We start from the raw sequence: 18,508 nt of genomic DNA on the forward strand, positions 1-18,508 counted from the left end.
TGAGTGAATAAAAAAAATCAGAAAATACTCTAATACTCACTTGTCTCTACCAGTGCCTTGAAAACCATTCGAAAATTTATCTAAATTGGCTGAATGAATACATGGCAGAAGTAATTGTGAATGGAACAACAGCAAGTCTCATGCTCCAACTAGAAGAATACTTATTTTATTCAGTAGTAAATGTTAAGTCCAGAAGGTGACCATTTGGCTCCTGGTGCTGGCTCATGGAAAGAGTTGTCCAATTCATCCTTTCACTTCTCTTTTCCTGCTGCACATTTTTCCTTTTTGGATCCAACCCAGTGGATGTGGTCTATCTAGACTTCCAAAAGGCCTTTGATAAGGTGTCACACGGGAGGCTGCTGAGCAAGGTGAGGGCCCATGGTGTTCGAGGTGAGCTACTGGGATGGATTGAGGATTGGCTGTCTGACAGAAGGCAGAGAGTTGGGATAAAAGGTTCTTTTTCAGGATGGCAGCCGGTGACAAGTGGTGTCCTGTGTTCAGTGTTGGGGCCGCAGCTGTTAACGTTATATATTAATGATCTGGATGAAGGGACTGGGGGCATTCTAGCGAAGCTTGCCAATGATACAAAGTTAGGTGGACAGGCAGGTAGTACTGAGGAGGTGGGGAGGCTGCAGAAGGATCTAGACAGTTTGGGAGAGTGGTCCAGGAAATGGCTGATGGAATTCAATGTGAGCAAATGCAAGGTTTTGCATTTTGGAAAAAAGAATACAAGAATGGACTACTTTCTAAATGGTGAGAAAATTCGCAAAGCCAAAGTACAAAGAGATCTGGGAGTGTTAGTTGAGGATTCTCTAAAGGTAAACATGAAGGTTGAGTCCGTGATTAAGAAAGCGAATGCAATGTTGTCATTTATCTCAAGAGGGTTGGAATATAAAAGCACCGTTGTGCTACTGAGACTTTATAAAGCTCTGGTTAGACCCCATTTGGAGTCCAGTTTTGGTCCCCACACCTCAGGAAGGACATACTGGCACTGGAGCATGTCCAGCGGAGATTCACACGGATGATCCCTGGAATGGTAGGTCTAACATATGAGGAATGGCTGAGGATCCTGGGATTGTATTCATTGGATTTTAGAAGATTAAGGGGAGATCTAATAGAAACTTACAAGATAATACATGGCTTGGAAAGGGTGGATGCTAGGAAATTGTTTCCATTAGGCGAGGAGACTAGGACCCGTGGATATAGCCTTAGAATTAGAGGGGGTAAATTCAGAACAGAAATGCGGAGACATTTCTTCAGCCAGAGAGTGGTGGGCCTGTGGAATTCATTGCCGCAGAGTGCAGTGGAGGCTGGGACGCTAAATGTCTTCAAGGCAGTGATTGATAAATTCTTGATGTCACAAGGAATTAAGGGCTACGGGGAGAATGTGGGTAAGTGGAGTTGAAATGCCCATCAGCCATGATTGAATGGAGGAGTGGACTCGATGGGCCGAATGGCCTTACTTCTGCTCCTATGTCTTATGGTGTAATGGTCTTATTTATTCAACACAAGATAAATATCCTAAAGGATAATTAATTGCATTATTTTGGGCTAGTTCACAAAATGTCAAAATTATGCTCCCTAATTTGGGGCGCCTGATGCCCACCTGATTTGGGGGCAGCATGGTGGCTCAGTGGTTAGCACTGCTGCCCCTAGTATTAAGTGTATTAGTCAAGGGGAAATATAGGGAAATGAGTCTGGGTGGGTTACTCTTCGGAAGGTCGGTGTGGACTTGTTGGGCCGAAGGGCCTGTTTCCACACTGTAGGAAATCTAATCTAATCTAACTGGAGGTGAAGAGCAAGTGTGGATCCAGTAAATGAGAATCAATCTCACTCCAAGCTTGCCAAGGTAACTCCTGGGTCTCACTTAATGCTCGATTTGCATTTAGATCCATCATCCGTGATGGGGCAACAGTGAACCAGAACTGACAAGTCTTGGCCAAGGGCTTACATGAATAATTCCCAGCAAAGATATGTTTGGGGAGCGATCTTCTGGATTGTCATCAAGCACTGAACAAGCAATGGCCAGCATCCTCCCAAAACAGTTAAGGTACCATTGGAGTGAATGCATCATTCAGCAGTGGGGCAGGACAGTGACTCAATTCTTAACATCCTTAGTGGGCATGGTGTTGGTGGTGGTGGTGGGAGGGTTTTAAATTACCTCTTAGATTTATTTTGCTAAATGGATTAGGCCTAAGTGCAAATGACTTTTAGAATTGAGAGCACCTGTAAAATTTTTTAAAATTGACAGCCAAACAAGAGAAAGAGCCTTCATTTTGAATGAGACGGGGGCTCAGCCCGTCAGTATAAAAGACAAAACTGAAGAAATTGTATCCACCTTCAGACAGACAGGCTGAGTGGATGATCCATTGCAGCATCTGCCTGAGGTCCTCAGGATCACCGATGTTAGTCTTTAACTAATTCAAATCACTCCACACGATATGAAGAAACTGCAAAAGCTATGAGTCATAACATTCCAGTAATAATATTGAAGACCCATGCTCCAGAACTAACTGTGCCCCTAGCCAAGCTGTTCCAGTACAGCTACAGCATCTGGATTCTACCCGACAAGGTGGAAAATGGTCGAGGTATGTCCAATACAGAGAAAGCGAGAAATCCAACCCAGCCACTCACCACCTTATCTCTCACTCATCAGGAAACAAATGGAAGGAGATGTTGACACTAGGTTTGAGTTCAATCAGAGCCAGTCACCTCCTGATCTCATTATAGCCTTCAAAAACAAAATCAGAAATTGCTGGAAAAGCTCAGCAGGTCTGGCAGCATCTGTCAAGAACTGAGAACGGAGACCTCCGAACTGAGGAAGGGTCACCAGACCCAAAACGTTAACTCTGATTTTTTTCATAGATGCTGTCAGATTTGCTGCGCTTTTCCAGCAATTTCTGTTTTTGTTTCTGATTTATAGCATCCACAGTTCTTTCGGTTCTTATTTCAGCCTTGGTTGAGACAAAGAGCTGAGTTCTGGAGGTGAGGTGAGAGGGACTTAACATCAAGAAAGCAAATGACTGAAGATAAAATCAGTGAGCCCTTGCAAAACTGGGGTCAATGGGTATCAGGGGGAAAACTCTCCATGCACCTGACATAGAGGGAGATGGTTGTGGTTTGCTGAAGTTCAATCATCTCAGCCCCAATACATCTCTGCAGGAGTTCCTCAGGGTAGTGTTCTAGGCCTAACCATCTTCAGCCCATCATTGACAAGCTTCCCTCCATCATAAGGTTAGAATTGGGAACGTTCACTAGTCAGAAGTGGGCATGTTCACTGATAATTGCACAATGTTCAGTATCATTCCCGACACAGATTCTTAAACAGTCCTTGTGCATATGAGCTAGTACTGGACAACATCAGAATGGGCTGATAAGTGTAGCAAGTAATATTCACACCACACAAGTGCCAAGTAACAGCCATTTCCATCAAGAGAGAATCTGACCACTCTGATTATCAACACCCTCCTAGTAACCATTGACCAGAAGTTGAACTGGACCAGCTATATAAGTGGTTACAAGAGCAGGTCAGAGGTCAGGTATTCTGGGGTGATTAACTCACTTACTTTGCACAAACTCTGTCCAAGGTAGAAGTCAGGAGTAGGATGAAATACTCTCCACGTTCCTGAATGAGTGCAGCTCCAATGACTTCACATCTACAAGATACACAGCAGTAACTCACCAACGCTCTTCCACTAGCACCTTCAAAACCAATGGTCTCCACCAAGGGCAGCCGGTATGTGGAAACACAGCCACATGAAGCCGCACATCATCGTGACTTGAAACTATATTGCCTTTCCTTCACTGTCACCAACTCCCTGCAGGTGTCCCTGCATGCCATGGACTACAGAAATTCAGGCTGATAGCTCACTATCATCTTCTCCAAAAAATGTGAACTCCCATGAGTTCAATAAAAAGTATCTAAAGGAAAAGGCACATTTGTATAGCGTCTTTAACAGAGAGAGATATCTAAAGATATGGAAATACAGTTAGGAAGAGGATGAAAAGTATCTACTGGGACAGTATGATTATGAGCATTTCTAGAAGCAGCACTGATATATGTGAGGAATTTTAGTTTATAATAAAAACAGGGAACCATTTTGATAAATATTTGTGATTATAAAAATTAGCATTATCAATGTTGCAAAATAAAACACCAATTTCTCTATTGGCCCCAAGTGTCAGCATCAGATCAAACATTCGCAAATCAGGTGTGGATGGCATAGATGCAAAGTAAAGCTTCTTTTGCGAGCCAGAACAAGGTCTGTAATCCTAGACTCTGACTGCAATGCTAACTCAGCTGGACGGCTGGCTTGCGATGGAGAATAACGCCAACAGCGTGGGTTCCACTCCTCTACCATCTGATATTACCGTGAAGGACTCTCCTTCTTAACCTCTCTCCTCAGGGGACCCTCAGGTTAAACTGCCACCAGTTGTCTCTCTTTAATGAGAGAGCAGCATTATGGTCTGGTAGCACACCGGTGACTTTACCTTTACATGTGATGCCTTAGTTATTCATAACCTTGACTGGAATCTCCCTGAATCAGGATATCCATTTGGCAAGTTAAGTTGTTTTCACACTGTTGAGCTATATCCAATAGAAACTGGAACGAAACTCTCTAAATTAATTTCAGTTAGAACACTTTGCAGTTGATTGAGAAAGGAAACTTTTACATTGTTTGGAGCTTGATCTAAACCAAAATATCAGAGGTAAAAAGACAGTATAAGACCATAAGAGCATAAGACATAGGAGTGGAAGTAAGGCCATTCGGCCCATCGAGTCCACTCCACCATTCGATCATGGCTGCTGGGCACTTCAACTCCACTTACCCGCATTCTCCCCGTAGCCCTTAATTCCCCGAGTCAACAAGAATCTATCAATCTCTGCGTTGAAGACATTTAGCATCCCGGCCTCCACTGCACTCTGCGGCAATGAATTCCACAAACTCTATGCTAACTCAATGAATCAGCAATGAATCTACAGTGCTCGGTCTTTTAAATATCATGCATGCTGGTCTTAAAAAGCCTATACAGATACTAACAAATTGACAATGGAGTATTTTTAACAAAATGACTTGCCATCCAATTGTTCATGATGAGTCTGGAGATATGCTGAGTTCATAACCATAAAAATGAAAGTGCAATGTACAACAATTTCTTCTTGTGATACAGGATTCTGTCTTTTAACTGTAAGTTTCCTCTGAATTCCTAATAGATTTATTTGTGACTGTTTTAAATTTATGGTATTTAGTTTAATTCATCCCATCAAACGTCGCCAATATCTCTGTATCCACCCTTTCAAATCCTTTCATAATTTTAAAGGCTTCTGTTAGGTCACCCCTCAGTTTTGTTCTCTAGAGAACTCTGCCTCTTCAATCTTTCCTGATTGACCATGACTAACAGTCTGAGATATTTTCTAACCAACCTGTTCAGAGATATTATGTCAAACCTCTGAAGCAGGTGGGATTTGAATCTAGGCCTCTTGGTTCAGAGGTAGGGATACTACCACTGCACCACAAGACCCTTAATATTCAGTCGAAGGTGTGCTGAATTAATTGACCTCAGTTGGGATATGTCCATTACAAGTGACTTTAGCACATGTAAATGGCAAAAGTTCTCACTCCTAATTATTACCTAAGAAACAATGACCTTGCAAGATCCACCATCTACAATGTATATTTTTAAATGATTCATTGAAAGGTTGTGGGTGTTGCTGGCTGTGTTGTTTATTGACCATTCCTAATTGTCATTGTGAAGCTGGTAAAGAGCTGCTTTCTTCAACTGCTGCAGTCAATTTGTTGTAGGGACACCCATAATACAATTAGGGAAGGAGTTGCAGGATTTTGACTCAGGTTTTGAACGACAGATTGAGATGACTAACCTCCAATAACCACATTATTTTCTTCTGTGCTAGTTTTCTCTGGATTCCCATGGACTTCAGTTTTATTAGGGCTCCTTAGTGCCACACTCAGTCAAATTTTGCCTTGTTGTCAAGGGCAGTCATGTCTGGAGTTCAGCCTTTTTTCAACCATGTTTGGATCAAGGTTATAATGAGTTCGGGATTTGAGTGGCCCTGATAGAACCTAAACTGAATATCAGTGAGCAGGTTAATCTTTAGGAAGTGCCACTGTTAGCACTGTTGGGAGGACCCCTTTCATCACTTTGTCAATAGTTGAGAATACATTGATAAGCAATTGCATTTGTCCTACTTTGTGTGTACAGGTCATACCTAGGCAATTTGCCACATTGCCAGATAGGTATTAGTGTTATAGTTCTACTGAAACTGCTTCGCTTAGCATGTTCTAGAGTACAAGACGGCAGTACTATTGCAGGAACATTGTCAGGGCCCACAGCCTTTGCAGTCTTCTTCTGTTTCGTGATATCATTTGGAGTGAATTAAATTCATTGATGGCTGGTTTCTGTAATGTTGGGGAGATCAGGAAGAGGCCAAAATAGATTTGGCTGAAGATAAATACATTTTGAACAGAAACGGCAGCCACTCAGCTTTCAAATTACATTGAGCATGAGCCAAAGTAGATAGGAGAAATTCGTGCCTCAAGTTTTCTCTTTCGCTTCCCCTGAAGACATTACTTACTCTCAGGGTACAGTTTCACATGCATGAACCACTCTAGTATCTTGCCCAGTCATCTACTCTTTGACAGTGTATGTTCTGGGATAAGTGATCCTGTGGTCAGTCAACATCTGAACTCCAGAAATGGTCAATTTTGTTCAATCTGTGAGCAGCTATACCACTCTACCAGTGGCCAAATGGAAAGCAGCCAACTCAACAGAATCTTCTTGCCCTTTTTGTCAAATACTCACTGTCTTACAATCACACTATTTTGGGAAGCTCTATTGTAATAAGATCTATGCCAATAAGATAAGAATTGCAAGTACAGGTCCAATGTTAGATTATTAATATTCTAACTCAGGGTTTTCAATACCCACAATCTTTCCTGTTTCCTATACCACACATTTAAATGTGCCCAATCTGTTACATTGGATAAAACCAGACAATAAGGCAAAGTATGAGAAAAAAATAGATCAGGGAAGAATCAATGTTTTTACTGATAAACATAAATAAAACCCGTACTTCATTTGTGTTAATCATTTAAACTGAACATGCTTAAAGCAATGCAATCCCACAACTTACTTCTCTATTTTCAGATAACAATCAGTTTATTTCAGTTCTTCTTGGCAGCTGGTACTTAACTTCAATATAGGCAATCATTCACAATCAGCACAAAAGATATTAGTAGTGTAGTCCCATATTTTATGTGCTGCTAAGAGTTCTGACCCCTCTTTCATTATGTAAAATGATAAATCAAGATGAGGAACAAAGGACTCTACCTTTTTGCCATGAGCTGCTCCCATATTGAAGGTTTTGCTCACTCCTCTGTAGGTTCTGCTGCAGTTTCCCCTGAACAATATCCTTTTCTGTCTGGACTCCCCGTACTGTTCTCTTTCTGCAAGAGGAGCTGCCTGCACAATGTGCGAGGAGGCACAGACTGCAGCAGGCAGGCAGGAGATGTGAAAACACGCAGCTCTGGCACCTTGACAACTCTTCCACAGAACCAAGGCTTTACTAATTCAGCAGAATGGCAAAGACCTGGCATGGAGAAGCCAAAAAAAAGTATTTAAGAGTCTAACCAATTTACAAAATAAATTAACAAAGCAAAACACTGCAATACAATACTGATTGACACAAGTATTTCTCTCTTCAGTCCACAGCAAGCTGTAGTGTGTGCCCTCTAAAGCTTTAGTACTGAATAAAGATTACATTAATTGCTCATGACACCATGTGATGATGCACAGAGCACATGGATGGCTTTACATTGAATGTGACAATCCTACAATGCCTCGTTATTACACAAAGAAGGTGCTCCTGCTGGATCGGCCTGGGTCTTCCTACATTTATGTTTGGAGCTCTTCCAAGCAGTAATGCCATCCATTTTAGTATTTCACATAGATTCATGTACCCAAAAACTGTTGAACAACTACTGGTGCTATGTTACAGCTAAACAGTTTTTGAACTCTAGCTCAAAATCCTTCTAATCTCCAGTTGACCATCAACTGAGTTACATGAATAGTCATATGAATGAATTGCAATGTTGCCATTTCATTGCTTAAACCAGGGTTTTTGTTAAATGGGTTTGAGTTTCTGAATTGCAAAATCGAAGTTGTACTAATTGGATGGATGCAAGAATCACATAAAAATAGACATATTTACACATCTTAACTATTGGTATAGAGATTCAAAAGAAGTTACAAGGAACATTAGTTTTCTTTTCTCAAAACCAAGGCCTCCGATTTTACTTCAGACCATGCCAACCAGCACTTTATTTTTCTGTAATGTCCAATGGGATTAAGTCAACTCTCTTTTGCATTAATATTTATATCATTGCTTACTTTGGAAATAAACTGTTCAAAACCAGCTACAATTAGAATTTCTTACCAGCAGCTTCTTTTATTAATTGGGCATCTTTTCAAGGGCAAAATAATGTAACCATTGGTGATTAGAAAAATTAGTTTTGCAAGAACATAAAGTAGATGTGTGACTTACACTAAGCCTTGCTCTCAATCTGAAATTCTGAACAAAGGCAAGAGAGGATTGATAAATGATGGAAGCTTTTCTCAAACATCATGCTCCCTCCCCCCATCCCAAATATCCTCACCCGAATACTCATTATCAGCGGGACGGTCGACGTTTCATTTTACTTAGTTATTATGATCTGATAACTATTTGAAGTTTAGAATTGCACTGATCTAGTTAGTGTGTTACAATGTGTGTGGTCTGTAAGTCAGTGTCATTTTCAACTCTGATGTCCAAACATTGATCTGGGAAAGTGGATTGTCTGCCCATTCTCTGCCCTATGGATATCAATGGGATGACATTCACACAGTTCCTACAATGGATGGGCAACTTTCTCCAAGTGGTAGAGATGAAATTTAACCTCGTTGAATTACAGGTGGTATAACTTGCATCACAAGATGGTTAGCACTGTTGCCTCACAATGCCAGGGATCCAGGCTTGATTCCGTCCTTGGTGACTGTGTGGAATTTGCACATTCTCCCCATGTCTGCGTGGGTTTCCTCAGATTTCTTCCCACTGTCAAAGATTTGCAGTTTAAGTGGATCAGCCATGCTAAATTGCCCATGGTGTCCAGGGATATGCAGGCTAGGTGAATTAACTATGGGAAACACGGGGTTACAGGGATGGCTGGGTCTGGGTGGGATGCTCTTTGGAGGGTCAGTGTGGACTAAATCGACCAAATAGCCTGCTTCCGCACTGTAGGGATTCTATGATTCTAAGGGAATCCAAGCTGAGAGCCTTAGATAAACAAACAGAGGCAGGGCATTGGGATACTGTACCCTAGCTTCAATCTATGTTTACTCAAGCCTGGCCCTTATCAGGATCTTAGAATAACAGAGGTCTTATGCCACTGAAGGTGGCCATTTGAGCCATCATGTCTGCACTGCTTCTTCAAAGGAGACCACTCCTACCTTGTTCAACCTATCCTCAAAACTGAAACGATTCTTCGAAATTGCTGTCGCACAAACAGGAGAGTGTAACTTGCCAAATGATCTTAAACAAATTGAAAACATTTTGGAGACTGGTATTACTCTTAAAGAAAAAAAACAATTAACAATCTTTTCTGTGGAAATAGTTCAATATTCATGAGAATTTCTTTCCTGCACATTTTACACATGGAGACCCCAACCTGTAAACTGTAGTGTTCCATTTACTTTGATTCAGTCAGACCACCAAAATATTCCCTTTGAGTATTAATTGAGTATTAATGGAACATTACAGTTTACAGGTTGGGATCTCCATGTGTAAAATGTGCAGGAAAAAAATTCTCATGAATATTGAACTATTTCCACAGAAAAGATTGTTGATTGTTTTTTTCTTTAAGAGTAATACCAGTCTCCAAAATGTTTTCAATTTGTTTACGATCATTTGGCAAGTTACACTCTCCTGTTTGTGCAGCAGCAATTTAGGGTGCAGGACCTGGAGTGTAGGGAGGTTAGGAACATGGTATTAATCTCAAAGGAGGGTGCCTGTAAACAGGAAAGTGGCTTGAAGTGTGAATACTTCAATGCAAGAAGTATACGAAATAAGGTAGGTGAACTTGCAGCGTGGGTTGGTACCTGGGATTTCGATGTTGTGGCTATTATGGAGACATGGGTAGAACAGGGTTTAAATGTTTTAGTAGGGTCAGAGGTGAGGGTAAAAGAGGGGGAGGTGTGGCATTGCTTGTCAAAGATAGTATTACAGCGGTGAAAAGGATGATGGATGAAGACTCGCCATCTGAGGTAGTTTGGGCTGAGGTTAGGAATAGGAAAGGTGAGGTCACCCTGTTAGGAGTTTTCTACAGGCCTCCTAATAGTCCTAGAGACATAGGGCGGCACGGTGGCACAGTGGTTAGCACTGCTGCCTCACAACGCCAGAGACCCGGGTTCAATTCCCGCCTCAGGCGACTGACTGTGTGGAGTTTGCACATTCTCCCCGTGTCTGCGTGGGTTTCCTCCGGGTGCTCCGGTTTCCTCCCACAGTCCAAAGATGTGCAGGTCAGGTGAATTGGCCATGCTAAATTGCCCGTAGTGTTAGGTAAGGGGTAGATGTAGGGGTATGGGTGGGTTGCGCTTCGGCGGGGCGGTGTGGACTTGTTGGGCCGAAGGGCCTGTTTCCACACTAAGTAATCTAATCTAATCTCCAAAATTCATTCAGAAATTACTGCCTTTTTGTGGGCGGCACGGTGGCACAGTGGTTAGCACTGCTGCCTCACAGCGCCGGAGACCCGGGTTCAATTCCCGCCTCAGGCGACTGACTGTGTGGAGTTTGCACGTTCTCCCCGTGCCTGCGTGGGTTTCCTCCGGGTGCTCCGGTTTCCTCCCACAGTCACAAAGATGTTGGGTCAGGTGAATTTGGCCATGCTAAATTGCCCGTAGTGTTAGGTAAGGGGTAGATGTAGATGTAGGGGTATGGGTGGGTTACGCTTCGGCGGGGCGGTGTGGACTTGTTGGGCCGAAGGGCCTGTTTCCACACTGTAAGTAATCTAATCTAATCTAAAAGAAAGGATTGCGAGGATGATTCAGGAGAAGAGTGAAAGCAATAGGGTGGTTGTTATGGGGTCTTTAACTTTCCTGATATTGACTGGGAAAGCTATAGCTCAAGTTTGTTAGATGGGTCGGTGTTTGTCCAATGTGTGCAGGAGGGTTTCCTGACACAATATGTAGACAGGCCAACAAGAGGTGAGGCCATACTGGATTTGGTTCTGGGTAACGAACCAGGCCAGGTGTTAGAATTGGAGGTAGGTGAGCACTTCGGGACAGTGACCACAATTTGGTGACTTTTACTCTAGTGATGGAGAGGGATAAGTGTGCACTGCAGGGCAAGAGTTATAGCTGGGGGCAGGGAAATTATGATGCGGTGAGGCATGACTTAGGGTGCATGGCTTGGAAAAGTAGGCTTCAAGGCAAGAGCGCAATTGATATGTGGAGATTGTTCAAGGAGCAACTATTGAGTGTCCTTGATAAATATGTACCTGTCAGGCAGGGAGGAAAGGGTCGTGTGAGGGAACCGTGGTTTAATAAGGAATTGGAATCCCTTGTTAAATGGAAGAGGACGGCCTATGTAAAGATGAGGCGTGAAGGTTCAGTTGGGGTAATTGAGAGTTATAAGGTAGCCAGGAAGAATCTGAAGAGAGCGCTAAGCGCGGCAAGGAGGTGGCATGAAAAGTCCTTAGATGGTAGGATTAGGGAAAACCCAAAGGCTTTCTATAGGTATGTCAGGAATAAAAGAATGACTAGGGTAGGAATAGGTCCAGTCAAGGATAGTAGTGGGAAGTTGCGTGTGGAGGCTGAAGAGATTGGGGAGACACTGAATGAATACTTTTCGTCAGTATTCACTCAGGAACATGACATTGTTGCTGATGTGAATACTGAGTCACAATTTATTAGAATGGACGGCTTTGATGTATGTAGGGAAGAGGTGTTGGAAATTCTGGAAAGGGTGAAAATAGATAAGTTCCCTGGGCCTGATGGCATTTATCCTAGGATTCTCTGGGAAGCAAGGGAGGAGATTGCAGAACCATTGGCCTTGATTTTTATGTCCTCGTTGTCTACAGGAATAGTGCCAGAAGACTGGAGGATAGCAAATGTGGTTCCCTTGTTCAAGAAGGGGAGTAGGGATAACCCTAGTAACTATAGGTCGGTGAGTCTCACTTCTGTTGTGGGCAAAGTCTTAGTGAGAATTGTAAGGGATAGGATTTATGAACATCTGGATAGGAATAATGTGAATAAGGAGAGTCAGCATGGTTTTGTGAAGGGCAGGTTGTGCCTCACAAACCTTATTGAATTCTTTGAGAAGGTGACTAAGGAGGTGGACGAAGGTAAAGCGGTAGATATGGTGTATATGGATTTTAGTAAGGCATTTGATAAGGTTCCCCATGGTAGGCTACTGCAAAAAATACGGAGGTATGGTATTGAAGGTGAGTTGGAGGTTTGGATTAGGAATTGGCTGGCTGGAGGAAGACAGAGGGTAGTAGTTGATGGTAAAGGTTCATTTTGGAGTGCAGTTACTAGCGGTGTTCTGCAAGGATCTGTTTTGGGACCATTGCTGTTTGTCATTTTTATAAATGACCTGGAGGAGGGGCTAGAAGGTTGGGTGAGCAAGTTTGCGGATGATATGAAAGTCGGAGGAGTTGTAGACAGTGAGGAACAATGTGTCAGGTTACAGCGGGATAAGGGGAAACTGCAGAGCTCAGCAGAAAGGTAGCAAATGGAGTTCAATGTGGGTAAGTGTGAGGTGATTCACTTTGGTATGAGTAACAAAAAGATGGGGTACTGGGCTAATGGACGGATACTTGGTTGTGTGGATGAGCAGAGGGATCTTGGTGTCCATGTACACAGATCTCTGAAAGTTGCCACCCAGGTAAATAGTGCGGTGAAGAAGGCATATGGCGTACTGGCTTTTATTGGTAGAGGAATTGAGTTCCGGAGTCCTGAGGTCATGTTGCAGTTGTATAAGACTCTGGTGCAGCTGCATCTGGAATATTGTGTGCAGTTTTGGTCGCCATACTATAGGTAGGATTTGGAGGCACTGGAATGGGTGCAGAAGAGGTTTACCAGAATGTTGCCTGGTATGGTAGGAAGATCATATGAGGAAAGGCAAGGCACTTGGGGCTGTTTTCATTGGAGAAAAGAAGGTTTAGGGGTGACTTGATAGAGGTGTACAAGATGATTAGGGGTTTAGATAGGGTTGACCATGAGAACCTTTTTCCACATATGGAGTCAGCTATTACGAGGGGGCATAGCTTTAAATTAAGGGGTGGTAGGTATAGGACAGATGTTCGGGGTAGATTCTTTACTCAGTGAGTCGTGAGTTCATGGAATGCCCTGCCAGTAGCCGTGGTGGACTCTCTCTCTTTATGGGCATTTAAACGGGCATTGGATAGGCATATGGAGGATAGTGGGCTAGTGTAGGTTAGGTGGGCTTGGATCGGCGCAACATCGAGGGCCAAAGGGCCTGTACTGCGCTGTTTTTTTTTAATGTTCTATGTTCTATAATATCAGAGAATGAAAATCCAGCACTGATTCCTTCTATTTTGCCCGTAGCTAATATTTTAGAACTCTATGAGCAAATGTGGTAATAGAAAAGCCTTTGTGATGATTGACCAGAAACTTGTAGTGTATAACAAATGTAATTTCTAAACAAAGCCAATCATATAATCATCTGCCTGAGGGTCTTGTAGTGCAGTGGCATTGTCCCTATGTCTGGGCCAAAAGGCATATTGCACCATGTCTCAGTAGTTTGATTTACATAACTATAATCAATTTCCTTTGGAAAACATAAAATAAAACAGCTAGTTTGAACTTTGTATAATTAATTAGCAAAACCACAGGTCAGGGAGAAACTTGGAGTAATAATAATCCCTCAAAATGTTTAGTTTGCTCTGGCATTGGCAAATCTCTGGTAGCAGGTCATCTATCCATTTGCATCTGTATTTAGGGCATTCGAGGGAAAGGCAGGAGACTGGTTTCAAGTTAAAATGTTCAGAGCCAATGTAGACACAATAGGCTAAAAAGCCTCCCTCTGTACTGGAATAATTCTGTGATTTTGTAATAATGAGTGGAAGCAGGGGGTAGGCCACTTCCCAGATTGAAAACAGCTCAAACTATTTTTCTACAAGCTATTCACAGCTGTTATTACACACCTCTGGAGCAGGTATGGGGAATAGGCCAATTGAGACCAGTAAGTAGATAATTCATGTTCACTTAAGGGCCTCATCAGTCAATGTTAGGACAAACCCAGGCTGGAGGTAAGCTTTTTGCTAAGCAATGTGCATGACAGCTAAAACTGTGTAGCTGGCTTGTCAGCCAATGGGAGGAGGTCACTTGATTAATGGCACTGAGGGCCTGACTGTAGGGCTCGACAGTGGGAAATGGGGTCGATACAGAAAGCTACCCCCTGCCTTTTCAGCCAACTCCTCTACCCATGACCTCTGCTCCATGAACCTCCTCCTGATATTACCGATCTCTGGTCAAGCTTGCTTCATAATCCTGAGACTTGGTTGAAGGTTTGTCCTGAAACAGACACTGTCTTCCCTGCTGTGCTATCTGGGCACAGGAGTCATTGACTCCTGAGTGATTGGCATCTTGGTGGATGAGATTTCTGCCCCGTGGTCCTGATTCTAGGTGAAGGCTTGCTGGAGACCTCACTGCTGCCTGTTTATGGTTTGGTACAACAGGTTTAATTGGACGCACACTAGCTTTCGGAGCGATGCTCCTTCATCAGGTGATAGTCTATCTCCTGATGAAGGAGCGTTGCTCCGAAAGCTAGTGTGCTTCCAATTAAACCTGTTGGACTATAACCTGGTGTTGTGTGATTTTTAACTTTGTACACCCCAGTCCAACAATGGCATCTCCAAATCACAGTTTGGTAGGCCTCCCTGGAAAGGGACATTGTTGGCTTTCCAACTAGCAGGCAAGATCTAGATGATAGCAACCTTCAGGTAACCACTGATGTAGGAACTAAAATGACATGTATTAAAGAATTTTTGTATAATGCAAGTGACCATATTAATGAATGGATAATGGATTCCCTCTTCTCTTTAGGACATCTGCACATTAATTTGCATATTCATGGTTGTCAGATAAAAATGGCTAAAACAAAACTGAAGTCCTCTTTAATTTGCTTCCTTTCAACAAAAAACTGGTTTAACATTATCAGTCTCATCAAAACACAGCACTCCTGTTCTTTAACCTGCAGAGGAGGTTTCCACTTTCTTACGGTGTAGCTCTTGATAATGAAAGTGTGGGAGTTAAGATTCTGGTGATTCATTTCTGATGTAACCAAATGAAAGTAACTCTATAGCATGTTTATTGATAAAATATTGTAATATACTACACAAGGGCAAATGCAAAACTGGTGAAGGCAGAGTCAAAAAGTAAGTGTTCATAGACAGGCAACTGCAAAACATATTCCTAATTTCCATTTTAAAAGACAGTGATTCCAAAATTATTGACATTGGTGAGTTGGGATTCAGCTTTGTTTAAATACGTTGTTTTTGGTTTTAGACAAACAGCTGGAGGAATCTTTTATCAATCTTGTTCTTCTTCTGTCCTGGGGACAGCTACCACCCCTGAGCATCTTTGTATTGATCCTGTTACTGTGATGTGAGCAAGGTTTAGCATCTGGATGTAGGTTTGCTCGCTGAGTTGGAAGGTTCATTTTCAGACATTTTGTCACCATACAAATAAATAGGGGCTCCCAAACATATAAATAGAAAACAAGAACTACCAGCAGTGCTTCGTCCAGAGCCTCATTGAAGATGTTACCTAGTATGGTGATGAAACGTCTGAAAATGAACCTTCCAGCTCAGTGAGCAAACCTACATCCAGAACCTCACCCTGAGCTACAAATCTTCTCAAAGCTTGCTCAGGGTTTAGCATTTTTTTTTAACCATCATAGAATCTCTACAGTGTGGAAATAGGCCATTTGGCCCAACAAGTCCACACCGAATCTCCGAAGACTATCACACCAAGATCCATTCCCCAATGTGACTCATGCACCTAATCTACACATCCCTGAACACTATGGGCAATGTAGCATGGCCAATTCACCTAACCTGCACATCTGTGTACTGTGGGAGGAAACCAGAGCATCCGGAGATAACCTATGCAGACACAGGGAGGATGTGCAAACTCCACACAGACAGTTGCCTGAAGCTGAAATTGAACCCGGATCCCTGGCGCTGTGAGACAGCAATGCTAACCACCGAGCTAACCACTGAGCCACCGTGCTACCCCAGAGTATTGTCATGTTTCTTCTTCAAGATTTTAAATAGCTTTGGGAATTCTTGTTGAAATTCTCTTCCTTCTCCATTCTAAAATAAACATTCACTGTCACTGAGACTTAGGTGAGTACATTCAGTTTTGCTTAAAAATTAGATTTCTCAGTATATATAATGCTTCACTGACATTTTGCTAGCCGTGGCCGAATGTCTTGGTAATTTGGCCCCTGTAATTTCTGCACCTTGGACCTATATGTTTATTGATTGGACTCTCACAGACTTCAACCACAGGCAGCTGATTGTCAGTGTTGCAACATTTGCTTCTATGTTGGGTTTAAATTCTGTTTCAAAGCATTGTACTTTTACACTGATGGTTCAGAATCTGTTTTATTCTCTTTGATTGTCTGTAGAACCGTTGTCTTCACTTTTTGTTCTGGGAGCTTTAACTTCAGGACCTTTTTTCCCTGTTGCATGATTTCCACTTCTCTGGAAATTCCCCATTTTGCAGGACATTTCTTTGTTTTTGAGGGACTGAAGGTGCTGTTAACTTCCAATACTTTCTGAAGAGTCCAGTTGGCCACACTTATCAGAGCTCTCATTTCATGCTGTTACACATTCATTGTGTTGTGGTTCTGTTTTGAACTACAACCTAATATAGGTGATGATTTTGATTCCAAATCTTCCGGCACTTTCCAAGGTTTTTGGAATGTGACAATGGCATCTTGGGATCTGCTCATTTGACCATGTCAAAAGAAATTCCCCTCCATCATAAAGTCAGAATGAAATGAAAGTCAATTTGTTACAGCATTTCAACAGGTAGATCTGGATGTGTTGTTGTACCTGTACAAGGTATTAAATTTTGAAGATAGTTCATATTATTGTCGAACTCCATCCCTTTTGTGACTGTCACACACAGTTTGGTGTGTGAGGCAGTAAGTGGTACACTAGCCTATGGCGGGTATTGCTCCCAAAAATCCTAGTAATTATACCTGACGTGTAATGTCACTGTACTATTGCAATAAACAATCTTGTTAACTAAGAACCATGCCAGTTTTGTAAATACTCTACAGTTGTAAATCCTCTTCCACTAACCATTAGACTGGTTCGGGACAAAGTATTGACTGGAAAAAGGATTTGTGACAGTAAACTACCTCAGTCAATCCTTACTTTGAATCTTATTCTGACAGAGGTGACAGATGCCATGAGGTACTGGTAATGTCAATTAGCGTAATACCACAGCTATTTCAATTATGTCACTTTCTATCCATTGTTTACATTAATTTATCACAATTTATACTAAAAAGGGTGTCATTTTCTTGTCAGGCCAGGTATATTACAAATTCAATGACGGGAAATAATTTCCAATTGATCATTTCAACTATTCATTTTGAAATCATTAAACTTAACTGACCAGTGAGTTCCAAGAAGGTTCACAGAAGATTTACAAATGATCACGGCTTAAAGGCCACAAATTTAAAACTCAATGCTATTCCCAAAGACAAGTCAACATTTTTTGTTGACAGTGTAAATTTACTGCAAAACTTCGCCAGCTAGTTTCAATAGTATTGAGGTGGGAATGAAGAGCTTAATATCTCTATGATTAACATTAAAGTACACCATATGTCTTGAAATTAGTGATGTGACAATGCTTGTTTTTTTTCCCCATGTTGTAACATTCGGAGGCTGTGTAAGCACCTCATTCATTGCTACAAAGAACAAGGAGATAAAGAACAGATACGACATTTGAACTACTAAGAAAGCTAGCAGACCCAAGGCTGAAGGTTGCGATAACAGTAGTCTGCATGAAGTTAAGAATTATAATTGTGTGCTGCAAACCAGTATTTTTGATAGGTTCTTTGTGGAAATCATGAAGAGCTTATCCCTGGTTTATGCTCAAATAATATATCTGGGCCTTGTTTGAACCACACAGACTTGAGAGTGGTTAATTTTCACAATACAATTTTCAGTCAAAAAAGCCAGGTTGTTTAAAACTTGGAAAAAAATCTCCAAATGTTCTAATCTATGATATGTCAAAATGAAATCAGTGCCTAGCACACAAGGAACTGGTTAACTTGTTCCAAGGAACAAATACAGTAGTTGCACCTTTATTAAGAGAGCATACATTTTAATTAGGCTTTATTCCTTCATAAATGGAAAGCAGCTACATCAGAACAATTTTTGCTAGTTTTAACATACAGGATAAATCACCA

At 41.9% G+C, this 18,508-nt stretch overlaps 1 protein-coding gene across 3 annotated transcripts in view; it reads right to left on the bottom strand.

Annotated features, from left to right (window-relative positions):
• LOC140483804 (protein FAM107B-like) overlaps positions 1-18,508 on the bottom strand; it is a 220,657-nt gene that overhangs the window by 182,466 nt on the left and 19,683 nt on the right. For 2 of the 3 annotated variants that reach the window (XM_072582413.1, XM_072582412.1), the window contains exon 3: positions 7,351-7,609. In XM_072582413.1, coding sequence (XP_072438514.1) covers positions 7,351-7,374 — 24 coding nt within the window. In that variant the 5' untranslated portion in view covers positions 7,375-7,609. Of the gene's footprint in view, positions 1-7,350; positions 7,658-18,508 lie in introns of those variants that run through there. The other variant, XM_072582414.1, reaches the window with a different exon arrangement.

The sequence above is a fragment of the Chiloscyllium punctatum genome, chromosome 12, assembly GCF_047496795.1.
Source record: "Chiloscyllium punctatum isolate Juve2018m chromosome 12, sChiPun1.3, whole genome shotgun sequence".
In the NCBI taxonomy this organism is placed as follows: domain Eukaryota; kingdom Metazoa; phylum Chordata; class Chondrichthyes; order Orectolobiformes; family Hemiscylliidae; genus Chiloscyllium; species Chiloscyllium punctatum.